Source organism: Dufourea novaeangliae, unplaced genomic scaffold (genome assembly GCF_001272555.1).
Source record: "Dufourea novaeangliae isolate 0120121106 unplaced genomic scaffold, ASM127255v1 scaffold168, whole genome shotgun sequence".
In the NCBI taxonomy this organism is placed as follows: Eukaryota; Metazoa; Arthropoda; class Insecta; order Hymenoptera; family Halictidae; genus Dufourea; species Dufourea novaeangliae.
The window spans coordinates 1,354,201-1,382,166 of record NW_015374062.1 but is presented as its reverse complement, the minus strand read 5'-3'; the positions used below and the strand labels follow the sequence as shown (position 1 = coordinate 1,382,166).

Genomic DNA, 27,966 nt, shown 5'->3' with positions numbered 1-27,966 from the left:
AGTTTGAGCGAATTGCCACGGGTAGTTTATAGTTCAGCGATAAGACCCCGTAGTCTATTATATACTTATGTCTATGGTGCATACGATGCAGACACAAGCTCTATCTACAGTTTGACTAAACTTTATGTCACTTTATGTTGACGGCTATGTCCCAGATGAAACTAGACGCTGACCGCGAAATGTGAAATGCATTTATTTATAAGTGACCAAAAGCATGTTGGAAGTTTTATATTATATGTGTTGCAATATTTAAGATAACAATGAGCTGGGAAATCAGCTGTGCAGATATGTGTCGTGCATGCATGAAGGTAGACGGCGTTCTTCTGCCTATGTATGATGATGATACAATTAGTCAGAAAAATTTGCCGGATAAACTAGCTGAACTTGTATCGATACAGGTTGGTAAGAAAATATTATTCTCATTTTACGAATTCACTTTATGGATAAATCGAATATTCATTTATTATATGTATACGAATATAAATTCATAAGGATACAACATAACCTTAAAACGATAACTAAATTTTCATTAATTAAATATCGTGTTTGAACTTTTCATCGTATCATGTACCTAAGGATAATTTTAAACTAATGGTACGTTAAATTTCATGTCTAAAACGTATTTCATTAACAAGAAATATGTTTTTTCGAATGGTCAACAATTAATGTATGTACTTCCATAAATGTATTTCTTTTAAGAAGGTATTTACCATTGTACTTACTGAAGTATTTCCATGACAGTATTTTTCAAATGAACGCAACCATAAAATAGTACCATTTACTTTAACAACTATTAATTGTTAAATGAATTTTAAATAACAATTTTCTTATTCCTTATAATATTAAATTTTACCATTACATAATGCATTGCATGTTTTTTTATTTTAACTAAATTATTGTATTTCGTTTGTAGATTGATAGATTTGATGGTCTACCAAATATGCTGTGTGCAAAATGTGCATATCGCACGGATGCATTTTATGATTTTAAGCTACAAGTTCAAGCCACAGAGAAAAAACTTCGTAAGATGTTTCAAACACATATACGTTGGGCCATAAAGGTAACAAGCAAAGAAATACTTTCATTTTTAATTTATAGTATATGAGTTTACATAAACATAAACAATAATGAATTTCATGTTGTTATTTATAACTTTTTTCACCTACATTGAGTTCATATCTATGAAATAAAATTTTTTTCAATTTTATTTAGTCTGTATAATAAAATAGTACATACAGGGTGATCCACGCAAGTTGCACACCTTAAATAACTTCTAAAGTATGCATTGTATGAAATAATTTGTTATGCAGAAGTTACATGGTTTGAAAGGACATATTATGTAGTGCATATAATTTTTTTGTAGGTGGAGGCGTTTCGGAGATTTCAAGGTCAACTTCGTTATATTGAATGGAATGCTATATTTTTTATGCCAAATTATCGAAGAGTGTTGTATTCTGAGTAAAAAAATATTGACCTTTATTAGCTCTAAACCTAGTAATTAACAAATAATTTTACCTCGTTTATTGAAAATGTACGGTGCGTAATATGAAGTTTGAGATTCCGTATCAGCAAAGATTTCCGTGAGGCCGCGGTGTTTACGTGACAATGTTTATCAACACTACAAATTCTGCATGATCGCAATCGCCTATTCTGTCCGTGTTTCAGTATTAAAGTTATCATCAGTGTTTGTACATGATTACCTCAGTAAGATATAAGGAAAACCGAGATTTAATAATAGTGAATTGCATATGGTTTTATTTTATGGTAAGTGTCGTAAAAATGCAACAGGAGTTATAGCTATGTATGCAGAAATTGATCCTGATCGAAATCAGTCATGTCGATGAGATATTCATGAGATTTTGTAAATCGCGTCGAGAACTCGGATGTTGTAATGTTACCAAACGTATTGGTCACCAACGTCAATGGAGCGTTAATGTGTGGCATACGCGGCAATGAATTCATTGGACCATATTTTATCAGTGACCGATTAATGGGACAAAAATATTGGAATTTTTTACGTGATATTTTACCAACTTTATTAGAAAATGTAACATTAAATATCCGTATAAAAATCTAGTACCAACATGATGGTTGTCCGGCACATCACGCACATGTGGCAAAGCAAATGCTGGACTGAGAATTTTCCAATCGATGGATCGGCCGTGGTGGAGAATTTCTGTGGCCACCACGTTCACTAGATCCAACATCGCTAGAGTACTTTTTATGGGGTACATTAAAAGACGTGGTGTATCCTGAACCGACAACAACGCCAGAGAATATAAAAGACCAAATTCGTGAAGCATGTAGTATGCTTGATGCAGAAATAATTCAGAGTGCAGTTTCTTCGTTGGTAAATAGATTTCATCATTGTATTAATGTGAATGGACACCATCTCAAACACATACGTCAGTGAATGGACAAAATCTCACCAAAATCTTTCCTGATATTGAATCTCCGACTTCATAGTACGCACCGTATTTTCAAGAAACGAAGAGCAATGATTCGTTAATTATTAGCTGTAGAGCTAATAAAGGTCAATACTTTTTTACTCAGAATTCAAAATTCCTCGATATTTTGGCCCAAAAAATATAGCATTCCATTTAAAATAACGAAGTTGAAAACTCCGAAACGCCTCCACCTACAAAAGAATTATTTGCAGTACATATTGTATCCCTTTAAACCATGCAACTTTTGTATAAAAAGTTTTTTCGTATAATGCATACTTTACAAGTTATTTAAGGCAAACCTAGCCAAACGTTCGCCCGAGGGGCTACGTAAACAATAATCACACAAGCTCCCACTACTCGCTTGTGTTGTGTTGCCACCCTCTGGCAGGAGGTATGCGCGCATTCTGTGACTGTTCCCACTTTCGACACATTCCCGAAGTCCCTACCCATCAGATTTTAGCGACACGCTTTGACATATTCGTAAGATTCCCATATCTGTGGGGGGCAGCCCAAGCCTTCCAGCGCGTGAGGGGGCATTACAAGATTTCCCATGCATACGGGGGCCCTTCTATGCTAACCAAATGTAATAACTTTCATTTATGTTTCATAAAATTAAACGTATTCTCAATATGTATACGAGATATTAAATATACAAAGATAAATAAAATACAATTTTATAATAATTTCAATGGAATAGCAATATAAAGAATTCACGTAATAATTAAAAATACGATCTGATGTGTTCGACGAGTGTCGATTGGTTTCTGAGGTTCTAATCAATTTAAAGTATCGTGTCGGAGTAAATCTATTTATCTCGAAAGAGGAGGTGGAAGTTTTGGTGGAAAATTAGGCGTTGCTGATGTGTGATTGATTGGGTTCTGTTAGGGCTATTGGATGGAGTAAGGAAGTGGGTGGAGGGTGGTTGTAGATGAGAGAGTGAAAGTAGGAAAGGCTGGTGGAAAAGGATGTCCTGGGGGTTGATATATACGGCAGTGTCGAGTGGTTTACGGTGGTGTTTTCTTGAAGAGGTTTATGGTTTGGCGGAATTTGGCGTGCAGTAAGAAGTACAATTGTTGGACGGTCGGTTGCGAAGACCGTACAATCTAATTTCTAGAATCTCCCTGTTATCTGTTTATTTAATGTCTTTATAGATAATAGGAGATACTTACATGTAATGTGAAAATATTAATATTTTCACAATTTCTTTTCTATTACTTTCAGGACGAAGTAATGATGAATGATATTGAACAAGACTACGTAGATCAAGCAAATGAGTTACCAGAAATGAGACTGGTAGATAACAAAGAAGATATTAAGTCTTTAAACACCGTAGATAGCTCGGACGAATTTCTACCCGATGAAATTAACATAACTGAAAAAGATGAACACGTGTTAGAGTTCGATGTCTCCCAGTTGGTGGACGAAAGCGGTGAATTTAATAAGGGTGATATATCCGAATTAAGAAACATTCTTATTTCAAAACTGCCACGGACAGAACTTGATCAAGAGAAACAAATAAAAGACGAGATACCAAATGAAATTTCAAAAATCTTAGAGTCTGAACACTTAGATTACACAATAATGTATATACCAGAGGAAGACATTCCTTTGGAACATATGAATGCTGAGAATGTACTTTCTTGTGAAACAGAAGCTACCATTAGATTCGAAGATGAGAAAAAAATCCTCGAAGCTGGTACTGATGGTGAGGTCTTAAATACGCCGACAGACAACGAGAAATTTCTAAATGTGGTGTGCATTGAAAAGTCCGAGGAAACAGAAGTTACCGAAAACAACAATGAACAGTCTTGGGAATCTACGATTCCGGAGCGAAGTTCCAGGGGAAAAGTACACGGGACAGAAAAACAGAAAGTTTCATTAAAATTGAAGCCACAGACGGAAGAGAGCGATGACTCCGATTCTGACTATTTCGTTGACCCGAAAGACAATATATTGGGTAGTTTGAACGATACGATCACAAGAATAAAAGAGATAAAACTCGAAAACAATTCGATACAATACCAATGTACTTTATGCCTCCAAAATTACGATAAATTGACTGGTGTCTTATTACACACTATAGACAATCATGTACCAAGCAGTGGACCATTCTTTTGCGTAGTGTGTGAGAAAGATTGTGAAAGTCATAGAGAATTGCGAGCACACGTAAAAACACACACGGGCCAATTTCCATATTCTTGTTTTATATGCAACAAAGCTTATACGATGAAGAGGTATTTAAAGAGGCATATGGTGTGCCATACAGATTTTCCAAGACACCGTTGTCCGAAATGTGGGCTCAGGTTTAAAGTTAAATCGGAGTTGGAGTCTCATATCTCAACACATATACGCGGCGCGCCTTATGCTTGTAGTCAGTGTCCACGATTGTTTAACCACAAGGGCAATTACAAACGACATTTAATCAGTCATTTAGATCCGCAAGGTCTTCATCTACCTAAATACCCTTGCAAAGTTTGTGGAAAAAGATTTCTGAATAATCGCACTCTGGAGACACACATGCGCGTTCATACCGGGGAAAAACCATTCAAGTGTGAAGTATGCGGAAGGTCGTTTTCGCAGCAAGGAAATCTATTGAATCACGTCAGAATTCACTCAAATCCGCGAAGTTACACGTGTGAAGTTTGTGGAAAACGATTCAATCAAAGGGCAACCTTAAGGGACCATAGTTTACTTCACACAGGAGAAAAGCCGTATGTCTGCAACGTTTGCGGTATTGCATTTACATTCAGTGCAGCTCTAAGACGCCACATGTGGACTCATACCGGTGGGAAACCGTTCGGATGTGAAATTTGTGATGCTCGTTTCGTTGGGAAGTACGACTTACGAAGACACATGAGGATACACACTGATAGGCCAAGAGCTAAACGGAGAAAAACAGCGATTAAATCGAACGATGCTCAAGGAAAAGATAAAGAAGAAAGTGTTACGCTCTCTGAGAACCCTGATACGGAAATACGCTCTTTTTAATCTTATACAATACGGCTAATGTAGTTTGTCCTGTATTTTGTATTGTATGCACAGAAGCTTTGGCTTTTGTTTATAAACTTTTTCTGAAAAAATCATGTCAATTCATATGATTCATTTACCATGTGGAAAAATCAATAAAATACTATTAAGTATATTCAGACTCCGGACATTACAATTGATCTTTAAAATATTTGTCGTTATAATGTAGGAGCGTTGGAAAAAATGAAGACCCAATTTCCCTCATTCGAATCCACGACCCCCGGCGCCGAGAGCCGAGGCTTTACACGCTTTTCCACGGAGCCTTCCTTATTTTCCATTGATGTTATTGCTCCTTTTGTTGGGCATGAATGTCCCAATCCCACATTAACAAATGATGGTAGGGAGGTATCAGGAAATATACAGCGGTGAGATTAGTTAGAAATGTTAATGCCTTTAGCAAGACTACCTACATCAGATTCTTAAATTTGAGGAAACAAGACATACGTGTACTTTTATTTAATTAAGTTCTACCTGTTCTAACTGCTGTGCCTCCATCCGTTTGAAGCGCAAGGTAAAAACAAAGCGTAGCGGTGGCCCACCGGACTTCTCCGAAGTTTCCTCTGAGAGGACGAATATCAAATACATCAGGGAAATTATTATTGCACATGCTATTTACAATTGTTTGTTGAGTCTCTTCGAATTAAATCGTATAATGATTATAGTATGAATCAAAATAAAATACAGTTAATTAAAATAAATCAAGATAAAACATAATTAATTTAAAAAAACCAAGGTAAGATACAATTAATTGCAATCAGCTAATAAAAAAAAGGCGTTGCGGACCAATTCGTCGAGTTCGGATAAATGAGATAGCCTTGGAAACCCCCTGGCCTCCATCCACCAATGACCGCCAATGGTTGGTGATGCTGAAAAACGTTGATTAGAACCTAATATATATAAAAAAAAAAAAAAAAAAATCGGAGCTGTTAGTCGAGTTCGGATAGTAGAGAGGACCCCTTGAATCTCCTTGACCAGTGTCCACCAATGGTCAGCAATCGGAGATGAAGACGTGTGAAGACACCGACGAGGTCCGCGGACGCGAGTGAAGTGAGGATTTTCCGTGACGCGCCCGTATTTACGGGCTCGCGGCTACCGTGAGGTCGCGAGTTTGCGCGAATAGATGCGCGAAAATTGAGCGCACCGGAAATTCATATAGAACATCCGGAATAACATATAGAAATCAAGATATACAGAAACTTGCAAGATATGGATCGTTTTATGAACTTTCACGTGGAATAAATTTTATTTTATTGCAAATTACTAAACAATGGCTGTGTCTTTTACTAGCCATTGTTCAGTCTTTTACTTCAGCCATCTATTATTTAATTTGAATGTGCCTTAGTATAGTTTTATACGAGAAATTCATAGAAATTCGTAGCACAGTGAGAACTCTTTAATCGACGTCGGATTGTTATTGTCCTTGAACATGACAGTTACAGTTTTAGGAACAGAATTTTTGGTTTACTTATGGATATTTCTTACAGATCTCTAATATAATGAAACACTGTTCAACACGTTAAATACCTCATATCCGTTAATAGGCGTTTCTGAGACATCGTTACGAACTGAATATGAATCTGTAAATCGTTTTTTCCCTGCGCGTCCAATTTTTGAGAGAAACAATTTTTAATAAATTGTAAGTTATCAAATTTGTAGGTGTGTTGTGCTTTTACAGGCATAGTTATCCAGTTGCTTTTGAGATGACATAATTCTCTGAATTTTTCCGAACAAAATGATCTAAATTGTTATATATTATAGACATCTAAATATATTTAAATAATGATCAGAGTGAAAAGGACACGGAAAAAGTTTTGCTGAAAGTTTTCAATTTATTTGAAAAACAAAGGGTATAAGAGAAAATCCAGTTATAGTATGTGATAGAGCAGATCTTTCTGCTAAGGAAGGTGTCAAGGAAAGTTATAAAATCTATTTTGTTTTCAATAGAGAAGCGAAATAGTTCAGCGAAGCACGCGCCGGCGGCAGCGATACAGAATGACGGCGGCCGCCTTGCTTGCACGAGTTTAGCGTTTAACGCTTTTTTGCCGTTCGGTGTAACGGAACACACTGGCGTTACACCGCAAAGACATGACTTACTCATTATTATATGATTATTTATTACAAAAAAATATTGCAATATTATTTTCCAAATATTTATCAGTATTTTTATTCATGTGTATTTTAGTAATGCACAGAATTACAGAATTAAACGTTGGATAGACAGGAGATAATAAGAGTTGAACGGTGAGAACAACCACGAAAGGTCTTCTGTATGTAAAAATATTGCAATCCGTGCCGAAATCATTCTTCATTTTTAAATGTTTTAAATATTTTATGCACCTCATGACAGAAAAAATCCGAAATGCTGTACTTTTTGAACTTTTTTGAAACAATATTTTTATTTCACTAGAACTTAGGAAGACTATAGGAAAAACATATAAGTTTTGCGTCTATTTAAAATTGATTGCCGTAAGAGTTGTAATAAATAGTCGATATTGTATTATTACTTTGTTAGTACAGAAAAGAGAACAGTAAGAAGATTAAAGTTGTTTCGAAACAACCTAAAAATTTTTCTAGTGTCATTCAATCTCTGATATTAATAACTGTACCGAATAAGAGATAACATATTGTAACATTGTAACATGTTTGTTCCACCAGTTTTTATAGTATATTACTAAAGTTCGTACATTTATATACTGCCCTACTAATTCTTCAAAAATTTTGAAATTATCAGTACCACTTGCACATTGAGCAGTATGATTGTGTAGATTTTAATTGAATGACTCTCTACAGTTCCAAAGATAGATACTTGCACGAATCGATTTAAATGATTCACCCTGCATAGAGTGTGCAAACTGCACATGTGTTTTGTCCTCTAGAATATACGAAATATATAAACATGTAAAGTGCCTTATTATTTCTTTCTGCATTGTAAATGTGTTTCTTCCTTTTTCGTAAAAACTACAAAATTTTATTGATATTCTGTCCACTCATAATACATTGGGTGATTAACAATTTTGCTATTAACGTGAAACGATATAAATATTGTTCTTGGCTTAAATTAAATAAAACTTATTTCACACAACTTGCTTCGATTTAAGATATTTGTGAATATTATGAAAGAAATCGTTTAAGCACATTATTACAAGCTTGTTTTTACATCACTCGATCATTAAGCAGTACATCGTTCACCTTCTGTATCGTATAGCATTATCGTGGTTAAATTTACAGTTAATAATTTCAACGTAAAAATAGATTTGAAGAATGTTTATTATAAAACACGCAGATCAATTCACTTGTTCACAAAACTTAGGACCGCGAAGAACAAAATTCGTGCAGAAGTACGATTTACAGATCGCGGCATAAGATTCGAGATGCATCTGGTTACGTTGTCAACGCACGATTAAACCTTGGTGCGCCGTAATAATAGTTGCGCGTCGAGTGTGTGCGCATGCCGCGCATGCGTGGTGATTTGTTGCCGCTACAGTGGCGCCAGTAATGGCGGCGGAAAACACGCGCGCACGCCAGCACCGCCACCGGGTTGTTTCTCCACGCCTCTACCTCGCCTCCACCACCGCCACCGTTTTCACGACTCGTGGGTAAGTATCGTCACACTCCAATCAGTCTGCACTCGCATGTCCACGAGGTTACTCGTACAGGCTTGGCGCATTCCTCTCGCACTCACTCCTCTATTGCACCTGGCTCACCACGTTTAGTGTATTACTAGAGAGCCGTACCTGAGTGAACCGAGCCACCAGTTGAGGTACTTGTCGGGTATTATTGTTCACCGAGAGGTTAGGTCAGAGTGACCCGTCGTGGCGGGATTACGGACTTGTTTGAATTTGAATTCGCCGCGCCGCATCGTCCTGTTACTCGTCGTCCATCCGGTTTTTAATGCGCGTCAACACAATTAACAAACTTCATACGAGGCGTATCGATGACTGTCGAGCAAGTTTATGGGTTATCGAAGGTTTACGCGACTATCGGAGCGCGTGACAGCCACGCGTTGAGGTTAGGTTTATTCGTCGCCTAATGCGCTCTTTTCGAATGGATCACTGGTGACCTTCCTTGGAAATCGATTTATGCGGTGTTAGTGCAAACAGCTGGTGATAAGGACACGGTTTCTAAGAGACGGATAAGGACTATGAATTCCATGGAAAAAGTGTGAATATTTTCGGACGGTTGTATTTCGTGCGGTGACTTCTTCGGTGATCAGCAAAATGTACGCGTATTGGTGATTAAAACATATATACACGCGCGCGCGCACATATACATTAATATCAGATGTTTATTTATATACTGTTTCATATATACACTATACACACACAGCAGTGTAAATACTTTTGATCTTATTCGTCACCGGTGTTGACAATGTGCTCAAAATTACATTAGCCTGTTGCGTCGTTGCATTTCGGGTGTTCAGTACTTTCACGTATTTTTTGCAAATATTTGAAATAATTTAATCTTTTTAAAGAGAAACATCTTTTTAAATAAAATAGCTACCGAAACAGGGAAAGCAATATTGTTTTACTTGACAGTATTCAAAATTGGGTTGAAATCTTGAATGTTCATAAGTTTGTAGTCATATTTAATATAATATAATCATTTTTAAACGGGATATGTTTCTATAAAGAAAAATTTGGGAGAATTTTAATACCTTCCGTTGAAATTGATTTGTAGTAATAAAGAGAGAATTTATAGATTATGCATCTCATCTTTCCTAAAAGATATAACTCAACTTGATAGAAATTAAGTTTTTGTTAAAGTGCATATTATCTGTCAACTATACAAACATTAATATATACAGTCATGTACTTTACAGAAATTAAATTAAGATTTAGAGAGATTAATTAAAATAAATGTATTGCCCACAATTGTAGAGGCAATTACTAAGGAAGACGATTAAGAATTCGATGAAAATTTAATGGATCATAATGAGCTTAGAGAAAAAATTTGATTCTTGATAGTGAAATCTAAAACCATTAATTTTTTATTTAGAGATCACCTTAAAGTCGTATAGTTTGAGTACTACCATAACTTTCAGTTTGCATTTATCGAATGAAGCATGTTGCCCCACAACATTACCATGTGATAAACAGTCGGCAGCAAATTACTAATTTTTTGGTTACCTATACATATACCTAAATCAGTCTGAACACCCGCGGCAATACGAATTTTTCGACTCTTCGAGTTCTTTTTATAACGCGACTCAACAAGTACTTCTTCGCATTCTAAACTTATTTCGATATAAGAGAAGAAGAAGCTGATACAAACCCGATCGATGCAGTTGCTCATGGATCAAATTCGATAGCTGTCGTTGAAACACAAGAAGGAACAGAAATCCAAGTCATTTGTCGGTCGAGTCGTTAACTATATCATACTTGAATTGTCCTTAAATGTAGCTAATTAATATGTTTAAAGTCTTCACCGTCTACACTTTTAATATTCTTTTTTGAGCTTCCCCAACAAAGAAATACTATCTAGGAATGCATAACTTTTTACTTCAGATGGAATTTCAAAGTTTTATGATTTATAACGGGCTCATATAGTGATACACTATGTGTTAATTAAACTTATTAATTACATCGTAATCGTTACCCAATTTCATGGACTTGTATATCTGAAACTTTTACTATCCCCGGTATGAAGTACTTGAACAGACAAATTAATATGGCCATTAGGAAGATTACTTATACACTTGTTAGAAGGGGAAAATGTATTTTACTAAAATATCGACACTGTAATAAATGTTTTTACAAATATCATTTCTTTTGTCAATTTCTTTTATCAAATAAACTATAAAAGTTATGTATATAATACCAGAAAGTCTTGAGACTGTATTTTTAATTTATTTAAAATTTTGTAATAATAACGGTGATCTAGATCTTTTTCCATCAACTTGAGATGATCGAACATTTTACAAAAATATTCAGTTCATTATTTCCTGATTGTGCAAATAGGCAAAAATATGCATTAGTATGTTTAATATTTTTTACAAATATCATTCGTCTCTTTATTTCAGTTCTACTACCACTTAAATTATTTTGGTCCGTTACATGAATAGATTTAATTGTATGTGGATACTTCAAAAAATGATCATTATGGTCTTTTTACCCCATGCATTTCTTAAGGAAAAATATTCTATCAAAACCACAAATAATGTTTTATCCTTGAGTATGACTTAAAACATTCAAGTATAAGTATAGAAAGCTGAGTTTCATTTTAATTCATCATTCGTTTTAATTTATTTTCCATACTTTCATGTAGTTTTTCGATAAAAGCAAGTAAAACATCGTAAAACGTGGGACTAACTTTAAAATTAATATACAAGTGACGACAACTGTTAATCATTTCCACTCATAAAAGTGTAATCGAATTATTAATATTTATCCATAAAAACGACATTTCATATGCAACAACCTAATATAATTGTTAAACGTATTAAAAGTATGTATTTATAATGAGATTATAATAATAATAATAGTGAACTGGGATAGAGACGTTATGGTTATTTTATCAGGATAATCTTACAATGTACTACTAGATCTTACATTTTTTGGCAATTTTACGCACTGTTCATCTATTCGGCACTAGTGTTCGTTCATGTCTAATTTTTCGATGATTCGTGCTGCGATAACCTTTGGAGAAAAAAATATCGCGATTCCGTTAACAGATCTTGCGTGTAAATCGGAACGTTTGAAAGATCCATAGAAGATTGAGAAATGGAACACGTCGATATCTGTTCTAGATGGATAATTCTGCGTACGTGCCAAATCATCTACCGCCACCGTCTCTGGTTGTGTTTTCACAGTCTGGGGGGCTACCGGAGGCTTTGAGAATGCAAAGACCCTTCAATCCACAAGTTAGTGTCCTATTATCCTTACCTATACGTTTAAAGCCTGTGTTTGCTTCTACTCCTCTCTGTTTGCTTACACGTGAACCTGGTGAAAATAATATTTATAACAGGACATATCACGGCGACGATTAGCTTGATCTCTTTCCTTCGCGACGGCCGAGTTCAGCTGTTTTAATTCCTTAATTCCTTCACCGTTGTTAGCATTATTAAGACGTCTCCTATTCCTGTTTCGAATATTACTCTGACCAGTTTCATCCATGCGATGTAGTACATGAGAAATAGTTTTATGTTGTAAGAAGGTGGTTTCAATGTTCCTTGGAATTGACACTTTCCGAATGAACAAAAATTTCTATACAATGTGTATTTATGATATGTTATTATTCGGCAGTGTCTGAGATCCAACAGCTATTCAATATAATTGTTGATTGGGTGCATGAGAAATATCGAAGGGAAGTGATCGTTACTCGAAAATTGGATGAGATAATTTTGTGTTAGAATACCAAAAGCGGTTTTAATCAGTGTTACGTTTTCATTAAAGCCGCTTGCATAGCGAAGCTTTTATGTTTTTCATAGTTTATTGCGAATTCATTTTACCCCACTATCGTGGTAAATAACAAAAGAAAACCGCCCTAATCTTTATGCTTCGAAAAATGTCAATTCCAATGGGCCAGCAGCAGATGCAATCGCTTCGGCCGCTTGTTGCTTTATGCACGCCACTGGTAATTAATACACGCTTTGAATGGAGATTTTGTTGCATGTGATCGAACGAATGTATATGCACGTACAAATTTAGTGGTAGACAAATATGTACATTACTATAGGAACTGTTGGAAAAAGTCAGACAACCAAAATCTCTCGAACAGTATGGATCGTCGTAAGTATTGGATGTAATCACACTGAATTACGCAAGCTTTTGACAATTATCATTACTTTTCGGTACAATTTTTAATGGATTTTTAATTCAATATACATAGTCCTAGTGAACGTAAAACTTGCTGCATACACATGAAAACATTTAGGAGCAAATTGAACACTCAATGTTTTTAGTGATAATTTGTAATCCTGAATGTTTGCAATCGCGTTTTTTACGAACTTCAAACACACAGCAAAAAAATTCCAAATACAGCATCAGTATAAAGATATCAGTTCGTTACTTATACTCGCACTTACTGAAGGTCTAATGTACCTGTAAGGACAAAACACTATTCAATTTGAATACATGCCGAGCATGTATGTTTTTAAAGTGTTGATTAACGAATCCATTTTAAAACATGTCACAAAGCTATATGATGATATTATGGACACCAATCGTAATGATACGTGGAATAAAAATGAAACCTTGCTGCCTTTCGAGACACGTACGTATCGATCGATTAAAATAGGATAATAAAACGCAGCAGCGTATCAAACTACGGTGCCAATAAAAAATGAGATAATTTTATTGGAAATGAATCGCGGTGGAACAACGAATTTTGCATACGTTTTTATTCGATGCACAATCGTGAACGGAGACGGGTAGAATTTTAAAGTATTGTCAATATGAAAAACCCATAGTCATCGATCGAGCATAGGCCGTTGGTGGGGAAAAACTGCCATACTCGTGGTAGCCGCTTGTAATTAAGATAATAATGAATACCTAATAAATCACTGATTGAACGAAGGTAGGAATACAGGGAGCAACAAACGAGAAGTTCATTTCCTGGCGTAAAAGAATAATAAACTAATCGTTCCGTACTAATTCCCGTACAATTCATCGGCTACATCATTATCGATTCAATGAAATGTTTATCCGGAAATTCAGAAATCTATTGGCACCACATTTCTACCAACGATTTTTCTCTTCGTTCTTTTTCGTTCGGTGTTCCGTTAAAAACTGCATTAAACTTGGCCATAATTAAGAGCGCAAAGTTTATGCTACAACATGTTTTCAATAATATTTCAATTGAGGTGGTGCAATGCGACTAATTAATTTGCAATTCGTTACTACTTACTCGGGAATGTACATCACAATATTTGTGTAAGATTTCATAATTCGGCTGAACTTTATCCAGCCTTCATAAACATTAAATCATTCGTAAAAAAGTTTTTATTTATACATGAAATAAATAAGACAATACGTGCTGCGTTACGTACACAAAACATCGGAATTGATAAAAATACCCCAGGTGACGTAAAAATGTAAAGAAATTAATTAAAAGATTTTCTGGGAAACAACAAACACAGTAATAAAATGTATACAACTGGAAAGAAAATAATAAATCTAAAAGAACAAGGATCAAGGACAAGGTGTATGTCAGAAAAAGTTTGTTATCAAAGCAAGCAGTATTTTTTAAAATACTCACTGCGATTTATAAAATTAAACATATTTCGTAAATGGTAGAGTTCTAAATGTCTATTAGTACAGCAAAATGATACGAGGCTGAACGGAACAGCTATGCGTGCGTGAATATTGATTTGATACTGCGTAAGCATTGTTCAAATATCATCATCCCATTTTCGACCAGTAATAAAGAGGAACGTTTCTATTTCTATTTAAAATATCACGGGTGTTTTATAGAGACACTGAATTTTGAGATAATAAGAATGAGAATAAGGCAATTCTGCAGGATTTTTCAGTATAACTTAAAAACTGTACTTGTTGATGATAAAAACTTAAAATTCGTAGAATTATAAAAATGAATATTTAACAATGTAACACGGATCAGTTTCTATTTGCCGTTTGAAATTCTGACGTATTGCCAACAGAGGTTGGTTAATGCTGAATTACAGTCAACAAATATTCTAACTATAACTGAATTAATTTTCACAAATTACCTGTTTTTACATATCTTTATTGCATAGTAATATGACAGGAAATAAATGCGGCATGTCATATCTTTCATTGGATAAGAAAAACCAGTTATTTCCGCGGACATTACTGTATTTGAAAAGATAGGGAAATGACAATTTGAATATAGGGAGTAGACTGGAAAACATATGCTTGAAACTTCAAGTATCCGTACAATTTTTTGAATGGCACTACAAAAATTTATTTCGGTGGTAGTCCTGGAGATTTCAGTTACGACTGAATATTATCATAGGTATATTGGAAGTAGGTACATACGATGGTTTGGAATTGTTTCCTCTTGTCTTTAATTCTGATTTAGAGAAAATTTAAATTCTGCTTCAGTTTTTTTTTCATTAATCTCGACGTAGAATCTTATGTAAGATTGGAACTATTTGTGTGAGATGGGAACTATTAAATATTATCTAAATATTTAATAAGCATAGTAATGTTAATATGGGTTTGATGAAAATCCGATATTTCAGGCCCGACAAAATTCGTGGATAAAACTTATCACATTATATAACTGGGTATCTCATTTGCAGCATGCGGGTATTCGTATGCATTGGAGCACATTGAAATAGCGTATAATACCAAAGCAATATGGCATTATACTGTTAATAATGCGAAACCACTGTGTTATAATAATCCGTCAAAACTTGAAGCTTTCCCCCGTCAATTGTATCATTCTATTCGCCGTGATTGACGAGTCTATTAAACTGGCGTAGTGAATGCTTCGATGGAAATCAACGAGTTCTGTTTTGTAACGTTTATAAGAACGAAACATTAGCGGTAATATCATCATTGTCTGTATAATGGACAACGGTTAGATTGAAATTCTTATTAAGTTTAACATTCGAACTACCAAAGCAGTCACAATAGTTGGTTCGTACGCTCCTATAAAAATTATTGAAATGTTATAACAGTGTATTTTTTGAGATTCTTCGAAACCTTTATTGCAATATTTATTACAACCGAAGAAGTTCGTTAATTTATCGATTTACATATTTTCAAGAAATTGTCCCTTTTACCAACGTGTATGAATAGAGAAGCACGTTCATTTTTGGAAGTTCTTGTGTTATCAGGCATTGTTGGATTTTATAATCTACAAAATATAATATATGCAATTTCATTCGGCCTATTATTATTTATCCTAATAAAAACACTTATAATCAGTGCCGAGGAGTATTCGCACACTCAACGAGTATTCTCTATGTTGCCCTGTTCCTACAAGTATAGTATTCTTTCCCAATAGTGCGGGGTACAGGGCTGTAGGGGAATATTTTTTGAAGAAACGCGATCCTGTACCAGTAACCCTCGACATTTCAAAGCAAAAGCAACTACCTTTTAGGAGAATCAGTTTTGAACTGACTGCTAGCTCGGTTGTTTATTCATTGCACTCCATTTCTACGTATTGCCGGTACGAACACACGCTTTACAGATGAATCTTCAAATTCAGTTTTCTCAAAAACTAAGCCTCGGATAAAGAAATTCTATTGTATATTTGCGACTTATTTTTTCACTAGAATCACGCCCCTCCTCGAATTTACCACCCGTCCGGCCAGAACCTGTATACAGGGTGGAACAAAAATGTTGGAGGACCCGGAAATTGGAGACTCGTGAGGTGATTTGAAACAAGTCTTTCCTTAGCAAAAATGTTATTCGAGGCTTTGTTAACGAGATATTTACAAAATAATCACTGTATTGAAATCGCTGGATCGAAGTTGAGGGGCATCAGTTCGAACACAGCTTCCAGATAGTAAGTACGTATTAAAAATTATTTTGTAAATATCTCGTTAACTATTAGGTTTAGGACGTATGAAGGCCAACACATTTTTAGTCAGAATTTGATATTCTATCGATCTATCGTGACCTTGAAATAATGATGAAAATTGCGTACTTCTTACTGAAATTTTAAACATACAAAAATTTATGACAAAAGAACGACGTTTTTTATGAAAAATTGCTGGCAGTCTAAAGGTTAATGAATCTATTACCATAGATGGCCACTTTTATTCAGATTAAAAATCTCTTTTTCCGTTTGTATTTCAAATAATTCTGGTGGAACATTTCAACGCCAGAAACCCCCAATTTGTTTTCAACTCCTCCTGTTCTGACGCACAAAAATTTAGAACAATAGTTAAAGATGTCGAACAGTTTATGTACAAAAAGTACATGTACTTTACAGCTCTAGAAGGTAGAATATCCCTTTAAGGCAACGAAACGTCGTGCTGCTTACCATATCTAACTTTCTCTGATTTGTTTCACCTAAACTACTCTCTAAGTCATTGATAACCGAAGGACTCAACGTGGTCTTCCGCCACAATGCGCCGCCGGTATATCAAAGTGGATATCGTTTACATTATTCTGTGGACGATGTTATAGTTTTTGGAAAATAAAAAAAAGTATAATAGAAAACTTTCTTATTTTAGTGCAAGCTGAACGAGTTGATAGTTTAACGTGGTTAACACTGGGTCGTGACGTAGCTAACGCGTCTGTTCATTGTATTCCGTTTCTACTTACCTATTATGTGTATTGAAGTAAACGTAATGGAACCTGTACAATTTTCTTCATCTCATAACTTTTGAACCACGAATTTCCCACACCTCAGACAAAGTGCACGTCGCTCAGAATCCTCTACAGTATATCCGGAATTCAACAAGAATTGGAGTTGAGGCCCTCTGTTCCAGATAATTACCGTCCTTCGAAAATTTAATATTGAATCTAATGACATTACCTTGTTGCAATTTCATAATCTCTAATGCGTAATATTTTGATGTACAGGTGACTGATTCGAAGGACCTCCAAGTGCCGTTCAGTACCGCAGCTTCTCTTGGCTACGGCCTCCATCATATGCTCCACTTACCGCCGCAATTTTTGCACCCTTTGGATCACCGTTTGCCGTTCGGTGGATTCCGGCCTCTTGGGCCATCAGCCTTTGCTCCACCGAGCAAGTGCCTGAAAGTGGAAACCGGAAACGGACCTGTAACAAGCTCCGGATTGCCTAGTATCGGTTCCCTTTCGAATATATCGAACATGTTTTCGCCGTCGTCTCTGTGCTCTGCTGGTGGAAGCGCGGTAGTGTCTGTTTCTGGAGCGACGACTAGTATCGGAGGTGTTGGAGGAGGTGCGAGTACCGCGTCAGGACAAGATATCGCGCCGCAGAGTCCCGCTGGCTCTACGAGTCGATCACCCACCGGACCCGGAACCGGATCGGTTACTAATCGCGGCACCACTCCCGAAGAAGAGGATCGTGACACTAATGCTACACCAGGCTCCGAAAATACTGAACGCTCCACGCCTGAAGAAGGACGACCTTATCGACGTAAGTTTTACCCTCAGTCACACTTTCCGCTTATTACGTTTTATTGTTTTTCTACCGCTTATCTTTCCACCAACCGTTCGTTTCTTTTACCTTTTTGAAATTTATGGTGCAACGTTATTGCTATTAATTAGTTCGAAATTGATTTATAGCGAGATCTGTAGTAGTACATCCTTATTAGTATTATTTATTACTAATTCAATTGTATGCAATAACAATGTACAGAGACATACACGCATCTGGCAATGCTAAAATAATTCGCTTTAACTATCATAGAGATATATTAATATATATAATATTTATAATAATTAATATAAATGATATTTATATTAATTTATCTAAATAAGTATTAAGTAAATACTAAACATTAATGGATTAAGTACCGCGAAAGTTTTTAATTCACTCGTATGGGGTGTACTGTTTTGAGTAGTTCTTGAAAGTAGAACTCATTTTTTGCAGTGTCGTAGGTTCTAAACTATTTACGAGAATTTGCCACGAATAATTCTCATTGTCCGTACCACATATTCTTTCATATGTTGCCCACAAACCATACAAAGTAAATTTTCCTACCAGAACAGTGGAGTATAATTAATGTTTCTCCTCGTTACGCGTTACCATTACATTTATGCTGATTATATTCCTTGGATTTTATAATTCTGAATAGTATCAAAGAATTTCATTAAGCCCAAATTAAGTTGTGCATGCAATTGATGTACAAATGCCTATAAAGTACTCAAAGCGGGCGAAAATTTCTCAGGTATGTTGTTTAAGATACCTGAGTACCTAAATATTTTAGGTGTCGTAGAAATTATTTTATACTGTAGGTCTGGGTTAGGTATGCCTATTCGGCAATAAAATCAAGTACAATTACCAACGATGTAATAAATGCAATTATTCATTATTACCTGCCTCGTGCATACATGTAATAACTTTCTTATGTATATTTGATAATTATTTAGCATTCTATCGCCATCTTGGATTTCGATGATTTTCTAATATACTGTAGTAATCAACATTTTCAAAGAACTGTAGATACCACTACTTTCCTGTTTAGGGTACGTGGTCAACAATGGGTAGTGTGTGGTGGGATATTGGGTGTATGGTTAACACTAGATGGTGACTTGGTTAACGCGTCTGTTCATTGTATTCCCTTTCTACTTACTGGCAGCACGAATACACGGACAAACGTTTTTTGTTAGTAACTTTTTAACCAATAACGACCAACGGTTAAAACATGCTGAAGGTCACTTGGGTTTGTGACCTTAACAACATATGTCAAGGGCAAGGTCATTGAATGTGGGCCCCCTGAACAGCAGACTTACTTTCACTGTAATGGTACCGACAGTTTCTTGCGAATATCTCGTAAACTAAAGCGAACCGGCGATAACGTGCAAAGGAAAAAGTTCAAAATGTTTTATTTATACAACATATTAGAAAGTCATCGAAATCCAAGATGGCGGGGGCTTTCGAAATAATTACCGGACACTTTTTAATGTCGCATACTCAACGATTTTTTTAGTGTCAATTCTAATTGTGTGTAGAATTAATCTCCTGCTTTATAATACCGCGTGAGACTCGTGATAGATTTTATGGGCCAAACATGAAAGAGACGCGTCTGGTTCGAGGTATGATTATCGAGTCAAACATAAGAAACATGTGTCCGGCTCGTTGTTCTTCTTTTTTAAGCGTATATCTCGATTGACATTGGTCCAAGCTATTGTGGGGAGAATTTTTATGCTGGGTTAGTAGTTGAGACATCAACACGATACACGACACGCTTTCCAGTACCCAGTAGCCCTGCAATGATCTATCTCGCTTACACCCATTACGCGGCTTTCTTCTTCTGTGTTTGCGGTTAACTAAGTTCGATGAGATAATTATAAAAGAAATACTATTCCCCGCTATGAGATACTAGACGGACCCGAACAAAAATTTCAAACAATACGTTCTTAGTCATTATGTGCTTTTCTGTCTATTTAATATTTTCACGATATGCGGCCTGAGTGTAGAAATACTCTTTTTTTGTCTACTGTAGGTATATGATAATCAACATTCTATGAAAGAATATACTTTTATGAATCCATGAAGAAGTTTTCTTTATATTTCATCTACGTTTAAAGATAGTTTATTACAGTTACGTATGTTTATCATTATATGAACGGAAGAACGTTTCGATACTTATAATACATCGGCCGTAGGATTTCATACTTTCTAAGTTGACAAACGCTATATAGACATAGAACAACTGAAACATATATAGGAATCTGCAGAGGAAAAACGACGGAGATTTGTATGCTTAATCTACCCAAGTCGTTTATTTGAACTCCCAGGGCCGTAACAGCTGTGCCACGTCTGAAGGCACATACAGAGCTCGCTTCCATGTGTTTGCTTATTTTTCGGTATAGTCTTAATTATTAAAAGATAGAGCCATTCATTTTTCTTTGGCTAAAATTTCGTGACGATTGTTTTTTTTGCTTCTCTTTCTCAGGCTTAATGTTCCACGAGCATTTTTCATTCCTGAACTTTCGTTACCTCCTTTTTCACCCTCGAAGAATCGTCCTTCCGTCGGCTGAGAGTGCGCTTTGTAAATTCTCTCGTGTAAAAACCGACGAAAAATGCGTTGCGGTCGAGATTCGTGTATCATTCTCTCTCTTTCTCCCCCTCCCTATCCCCCTCCACCTCTCCCCTCTCTTTCGTCCTGCTCATTGCAAAGGCTAATTTTCGTTTGATTGCAAGATGAGAAAAAAAAGGGTTGGTAAAGGTCGAAGGCGCGAAACCTGGTCGTCAGGCAGCCTTTTAGTTTAGTTTTTTACGTGACTGACGCCAAAATAACGATGTCCTTTGACTGTGACAATCGCTATGTAGCCTTGTTGTTAATTAGGTGACATTCACTTTGTGACATCACGTAAGCATTACACAGGGAACTTAACGTTGCATAAAATTCTGTTTGTGTGGTCTTCTGTCACTTTTGAAATAGCAAAATACCAAAATAATTCCATATTCGAAATTGCTATTATTTCAAATGAATCGATAACATTTTTATCTTTAAATAACAGTATTTAAAATGAAGTTCCGAAATAAATTATTTCGCATAGTTAATTCTTATTTTCATTTCGAATCAAATTTGCCCAGTTCTCGGCTGTTACTAATGATAGCAAAAAATATGTCAGACCAAACTTGCATGGTATCGAGGAGCACATACTTCAATGTGAATAGTTTTTTGATAGGTGGACCTGTGGAAGTCATATGAAGGTCAACTTCGTTTTTTTAAATGGAAAGACATATTTTTTTTACACACTTCCATAAAGAGGTTATTGTACGTGTCTTAATACGTTTTAATAAATGGTACGTAAAACAACATGGCCTATTTTAGGTGCCACACCCGGTATAACACTGTTCATTGCATAAAATACCTTATAACCGGCAATGGGTGTTTCTAATAGAACTTTACGTGCTGAATACGAATTCGTAAACCGTTTTTCCCAGCACGTCCAGGTTTTGAAAAAATAAGTTTTTTTAAATGCAAATTTTCAACTGTTGAAGTATTTTGTGCTTCACAGTAATAGTTATGCAGTTGCTTTTGACACTAAATAATTCTATAGACTCTCTCAAACAAAATGATGAAAATTGTTATTATATTATAGACATCTAAATATGTTTAAATAATGATCAAAGTTAAAAGGACACTGAAAATGCACCAATTTTTCTGATATTCCTACATTTATTTAAAAAACTAAGGGTCTAGGAGAAAATATAAACATAGCATACGATAGAACAGACCTTTCTGCTAAGGAAGATGTCAAGCGAAGTTACAAAATCTGTTTTGCCTTGCCTGCAAGCGTTTAGCTTCCGTTATGCTGAGTGGCAGGCTAGGAGTACCACTGCCGCCGCCGTGTGTTTAGGGAAACTATGTCGCTTCTCTATTGAAAACAAAACAGATTTTGTAACTTCGTTTGACATCTTCCTTAGTAGAAAGGTCTGGTCTATCGTATACTATGGTTAGATATTCTCCTAGAATTTTGAAATAAATTGAGGAATATCAACAAAAATTGGTGCGTTTTCGGTGTCCTTTTGGACCTTATCATTATTTAAGCATATTTAGATATCAATAATATAATAACGATTTACATCATTTTGTGCGGGAGAGACGATAGAATTATTTTGTGTCAGAAACAACTGAAGAACTGTTACTGTAAAATTACACCATGCCTCCAACGTTAAAAATTTGAATTTTTCAAAAACAAGACGTGCTGGGAAAAAGCGGTTTACATATTCGTATTCAATTCATAAAGATCCAATAGAAAAGTCGATTTAACGGTTATGAGGTAGGATAAAAGTTAAAGTTTGTCGAACAGTGTAATCAGCGCGTGGAGTTGAAGAATTTGCGGGGAAAAGCGTGAAATGATCAGCAAATAATTTGATCTGTTGTACGCCCGTGGGCCGTTTCGATGTATTTTAAACACAGCGATGCATCGTTTTGCTCATACAGCCGTTCACCCTTTTTGGTAGCTACATCGAGAAGGGGCTGGAATATATCAATACCTACGCATGAAGTATGCTCATTATCACGATCGACAGAGATTCATGGTAAATACTCATTGGCTGTACCATTCGTGAATTTACACTGTCATTATTTGATTCTAATGGCATAGGAAAAATGACCGCTATTATTAGCATGGCACAAGAGACCGCGTAATTAGGTATGGAATTTTTTATTCTTCGAACGTATGGATTATTTATTATAGACAGTCGGACGATTGGAATATTTTCTGTCTTTCATCTTTGTCAGTTAAAATACTGTTTATTGCGTTCTGAAGGTTTTCCAACACGTTGGCATCCATTGTCGCAGATCTGCTTCATGGGTAGGGACTTAAAGGTGTGAGTTTTTCTACATATGTGTGCAGAGTCTACGTGGTCACGGCGAATCGATGAAAAAAGACGTCATTATTTGCTTACTTATGTTAGACGATTCTTCGGACGTCGTGATATGCAGTAACTAATCATAGACAAATTAGACACATTGACATAGGTATAAGGCTATAGACTAAAAATCGGACGTCAACGTGTTAAATGCATACGCACATATACATTTGAAGCAGAGAAACCATATTGGGGGATTTGAAAATTTTAGTAACGAAATTTTATTAATACAGTAGTCTTGCTTTTATAAAATGTACAAAATTATTAATTAATATACGAATGACACCTATTATTTTTACGAAGTTTTCGTTAAACTGAGTACCCTTCTCGCAGTCAGATTGGTAAAGGATTGCTTGGTGGGAAGCAGTGTGCATTTTTCCATCGAAATCAAATCGATTGTATTGTAATCGCAAAACAGCGAAAAGAAGGGACAACGAATGAGTCGAGAAAGAGAGAGACATGGGAACGGAAATACAGATATTTGTCAGGAAATTGATAACTCGAATAAACTCGTCGCAAAACGTTCAAATAGTCTGCCAAACGGAACGATTTTACCTCTTTTCCCAGCAGCAAACTAAACTACATTTGTTGGTCCGACGGTGCATCCGCATGTTCATGTGCGTGCCATCGAGCCTTGCTTACGCATATTATGCCGTTTCGGTATAAAATTTACGAATTCCTGCGATATATTATTCAGAGAACTGATTATGGATGGATTTTGCAGTTATTCGCGTTTTTCGTTAATAGCACTGTATCATTTTTGCAGAAATGTGGTATTATACTGATCCCGTGTAGATTAGACCGTAACTTTAACGCTACTAAATTTTTCACCTGTAAACATCGAAGTTTGTGAAAATTATCTTTATCACAGGCACACACTTTTTACTGTCATTTAACGTTCCTAACCTGGAAATAGTTGTAACTTGTTGGAATAGTTGTAAACAAATAATTGCAAATCCATTTCTTCCTAATATTATGAAAAGGTATAGTATACTGTCAAGAACATCGTTTGCGCCAAGTTTCAACCCTCTATTTCGACCAGGTAGTGTTAGGGAAAATTCGGATTATAGGATTTTCTTCTACTTTTCCTGTTTAATGACGTGAAAAAATTCTGTACGCAACATTTGAGTAAATTGCTTACACACAAACCGCAAGTGCCATGATTTCATGTCGTTTATGTGATGCTTGTGAGGCACTTTCCACTGTTTGTGTGAAAACGCAGTTTGTAGTCGATCGTTCATGTGTACAGTTCATAGATATTTACTCAAAAAAAAACGAATGAGCAACGATTGTTTGTCGTTTATTTTATTGTTTTGTTATTACACGTTAATTTCCACGTTATTGCTCCGCGTAATTATTGAAAGACGTGACACGAATTAATTGAGCCAGATTCCGTGGAGTTTTAAATTATAAATATTATATTCTATCACATTTTCGTGTGTCCCAGACGACACTTGTTAACATAAAAATAATTTATTTCGTTATAATTTTATAAAAGTAATATGCTTATTATTAAAATGGATTGTTAACTTTGTTTGGATACTTGGAACATTTTAATTGTATTTAAATTGTTTTCTATCAATTAGTTTAAATTATTATAAACTTGTCGTTAGACTGGTCACGCTATTGAGTTACTATGTATAATGTTCTCAAAGGGTCATACCACGCGAAATCGGACACTTTTTGGAGTGGCATTTCGGATTTTGTTGACACTTGGATACGTGTAGTCTTTACTGGTATACAAACGTACGTCGAGGGATTTTTGAAAATGTTTTTAATTGTTGATTCTACAGCTGTCTGAAATATAGTGCCAACCTTTTTTCAATAAATCATAATTATTGAAATAACAAACTGATAAAAATGAGCTTTGTTGGTACTTACCGGCTAGGCTGTGGGTAAACGACCGATTTCAAAATTATTTATTTTCTAATCGTTTTGTAATATTATATTAGACTTTGATTCTTCTGGACCGATTACCCGAATGGATTTGCCTCCTTTTTACTTCGAGTAATCGGCGTTTTAATCTATACATATAAATCCATAAAATAGAAATTGGACTGTTGTTATTATGTTTGGGAGGAATGTAGCGACGCGAATAATATTCATTCTATAAACAGTAATATAGTTTAATAATGATAAAGATTTTCACTAATCGATCTGTAGAATCAGTTTTCCTAACAGTGTGTCTCGTGCGAACGCAGTCGGGGCTACTCCAAATCGTTTTTCGTGGCACGTTTACACGGCACTCCTAATGGCCCGCTCACGCAAATACCGTAAAATAGAGAAATCATTGTAAAAGGTCCGAACGACGTGCGCTTTTCCGGCCGTTTCTCCTGAGACGGGTGGCGGGTGGAAAAATTTGATTACCAAATAATTCGTAGAACGTGCTAGTAAATTGCGGCATGGTTCGCTGTTCGTTCTTAGAATACAAATGAGGATAAGTGCTCCTACGCGCGAAGCGTTAATGAAACCGACGACCAAGCGGACGAAAATGCGTATAACCTTACAGGTCGGGTAAAATGTTTGAATATGCATGTAGCGAACAGTCACACGAACTTTGAAAAATGTCATACGAATGATATTTGAGAATCTTCCAGTCTGTCGTTTTTCAAGTACGTTTTCTAAAGTACATTCGAAATGACATTTCACAAATTTGTAATAAGCTATACTTGTGCGTTTAATAAAAATTAGAAGTGTTTTTACGTTAACACTAGAACTGTTAAATCCACCAAAGTGACGGATTCCAGATTTCTTTTACAGTTACTGAAGTCATAAAGGTGCTTTCGTCGGAATTTATGTTGTCCTTTAATTTATTATACAATTGAATGGAAAACTGGACAGATCATTCTACATGCTAAAATATAAAAAAAATATAGAATAAAATTTGTTCTTATGATACTTCGTTTTCGGGATAACTGATTTAAAAAATTCATCTAGCAAGGAAGTATCTAGGTGTGTACATTCATGTGTACGTATTCATATTGATAGTAAGTAGAAAGGGAATGTATTGAACAGACGCGTTAGCCAAGTCCTATTCAATTGCACAATCAATTATGATTTATTAAGTGCGATCAAATAAAGTTGGTAACATCAAATGTACATTCTGAAAAAGTTAATTAAACGTCTTCGTAGAGGACTTCAAAAAACGACGATCCATCAATAGTGAATGTTATTCAGCTTCATCGAGCACAGTATAGTTTTACATGAAGTTTTAAGGAGGATCTTTGGTGATTCTGAGCAACATATGAATAGAAACACGAAGTGTCTCTCGTACGTACTCACAGTTTCACTTTCACATTTTGTCTTCAAAGTGTTTAATGTTAAAATTTGAATTTAATGTGCACATAATACTAGTTTGCGTATTAAATACATCTCATCTACCACAAATAGTTTAATTTCATACATGGCTTACAATATGGCGGCAACAGTGGTGGTTGAAATCGAAGTATCATCGAAGCATTGAATATGCGTTTCGATTCCAGATACTTCAGAAAATTCGAATACTGGACACATTGGGAGGGAAAAGGACGGCTGATGATGGGGCTATCGTGTCTCTGACCTATATTACCGCTCAAATTTTTAATTGCATTTTTTCAATCGTCAAAGAGAAACAAGGGGTGCCTTATGGGCCATTCTCCCCTTGTTCGTTTGTATTTGATGAGGGAATATGATAGCCAACAGCGACATTGCATACGGTACAGCCAGTTGCCAATCATTCGTGCGAAACAATAAAGCGAAACCGTAGAAAAAAATTCCTATCAAAAGTATCGCGTTTTGTGTTCACCTAACTTATGAAAGGAGCGCATAACACCGTGCACGTACAACTACCGCACGAAAATAAAAATAAAATTTAATTGTCGCTTGGTAAAGAATTCTAGCAAAAGATTCACGAAAAGCCAGTAACCCCATTTTGTTTTAATCTGTTTAATAAATCATACCTTGCTTCAATTCTTTCGTAAATATTCACAATACACATTCAGGGTGGTTCATGCAATTGGCCCAAGCTATATATTTTTTCTAATTGCAATCTGAAAGAAAATATTAGAGGAAAATAGAGTGCTAATAAAAATGTGTGACACTCTCACAGGGTGGATTTTACTCGCTAAACTAACGCGAAAATCAAGAACGACGAAATCGCGCTCGAGGCTTCGTTTCCGAGTTATTAATTATTGTTGAAAATGTTGAAATGCGTCCGACGCAATGGATTATACAACTTACAACAGTTGACACTTTGCTGATACACGGTATCGATCGATGGCCTAGTTAAAATTTCGGAATGAAATAAAATCAAACGCATGAAACCAATACGGGATGTAATCGAAGAGCGCGCCTCTCAAGTAGAATAACCGCCGTGTCACGTATGTATTTTACGCGTATTTCGCCTGCATTTTCAACATTTAATATCTCGGAAACGAAGTCTCGAACGTAATTTCGTGATTCTCGATTTTTGTCTGAGTTTCGCATGTGGCATCCACTCTCTGGAAGTGTTCTATATTTTTATTAACACCCTGTATATCGCTTCGTTCGTCATTGTGTGCGTTGGGGTTTAGCGGATCTCTACTGACCCGGTCAT

The 27,966-nt window shown here is 35.7% G+C and overlaps 2 protein-coding genes across 2 annotated transcripts in view; both read left to right on the top strand.

Annotated features, from left to right (window-relative positions):
* The first annotated feature begins 257 nt into the window (after nt 1–257).
* LOC107190160 (zinc finger and SCAN domain-containing protein 10-like) lies at nt 258–5,435 on the top strand. Its single transcript, XM_015578913.1, has 3 exons — nt 258–398; nt 914–1,060; nt 3,669–5,435. Exons 1-3 carry the CDS (start codon nt 261–263, stop codon nt 5,433–5,435), a joined length of 2,052 nt encoding a protein of 683 aa, XP_015434399.1. The 5' UTR covers nt 258–260.
* A 4,213-nt stretch (nt 5,436–9,648) lies between these two features.
* LOC107190234 (E3 ubiquitin-protein ligase Rnf220-like) overlaps nt 9,649–27,966 on the top strand; it is a 126,316-nt gene continuing 107,998 nt past the window's right edge. The window contains exons 1-4 of the mRNA XM_015579008.1: nt 9,649–9,693; nt 12,220–12,333; nt 17,936–18,218; nt 18,267–18,476. Of these exons, the coding sequence (XP_015434494.1) occupies nt 12,220–12,333; nt 17,936–18,218; nt 18,267–18,476 (607 nt within the window). The 5' untranslated portion in view covers nt 9,649–9,693. The remainder of the gene's footprint in view (nt 9,694–12,219; nt 12,334–17,935; nt 18,219–18,266; nt 18,477–27,966) is intronic.

Bases quoted from the DNA above. Each gene is read 5' to 3' on its own strand.
- LOC107190160 (XM_015578913.1), top strand. From the start codon at position 261: ATGAGCTGGGAAATCAGCTGTGCAGATATGTGTCGTGCATGCATGAAG. The intron at 399-913 runs GTTGGTAAGAAA...TTTCGTTTGTAG, and splicing joins CTGAACTTGTATCGATACAG to ATTGATAGATTTGATGGTCT. The intron at 1,061-3,668 runs GTAACAAGCAAA...TATTACTTTCAG, and splicing joins ATATACGTTGGGCCATAAAG to GACGAAGTAATGATGAATGA.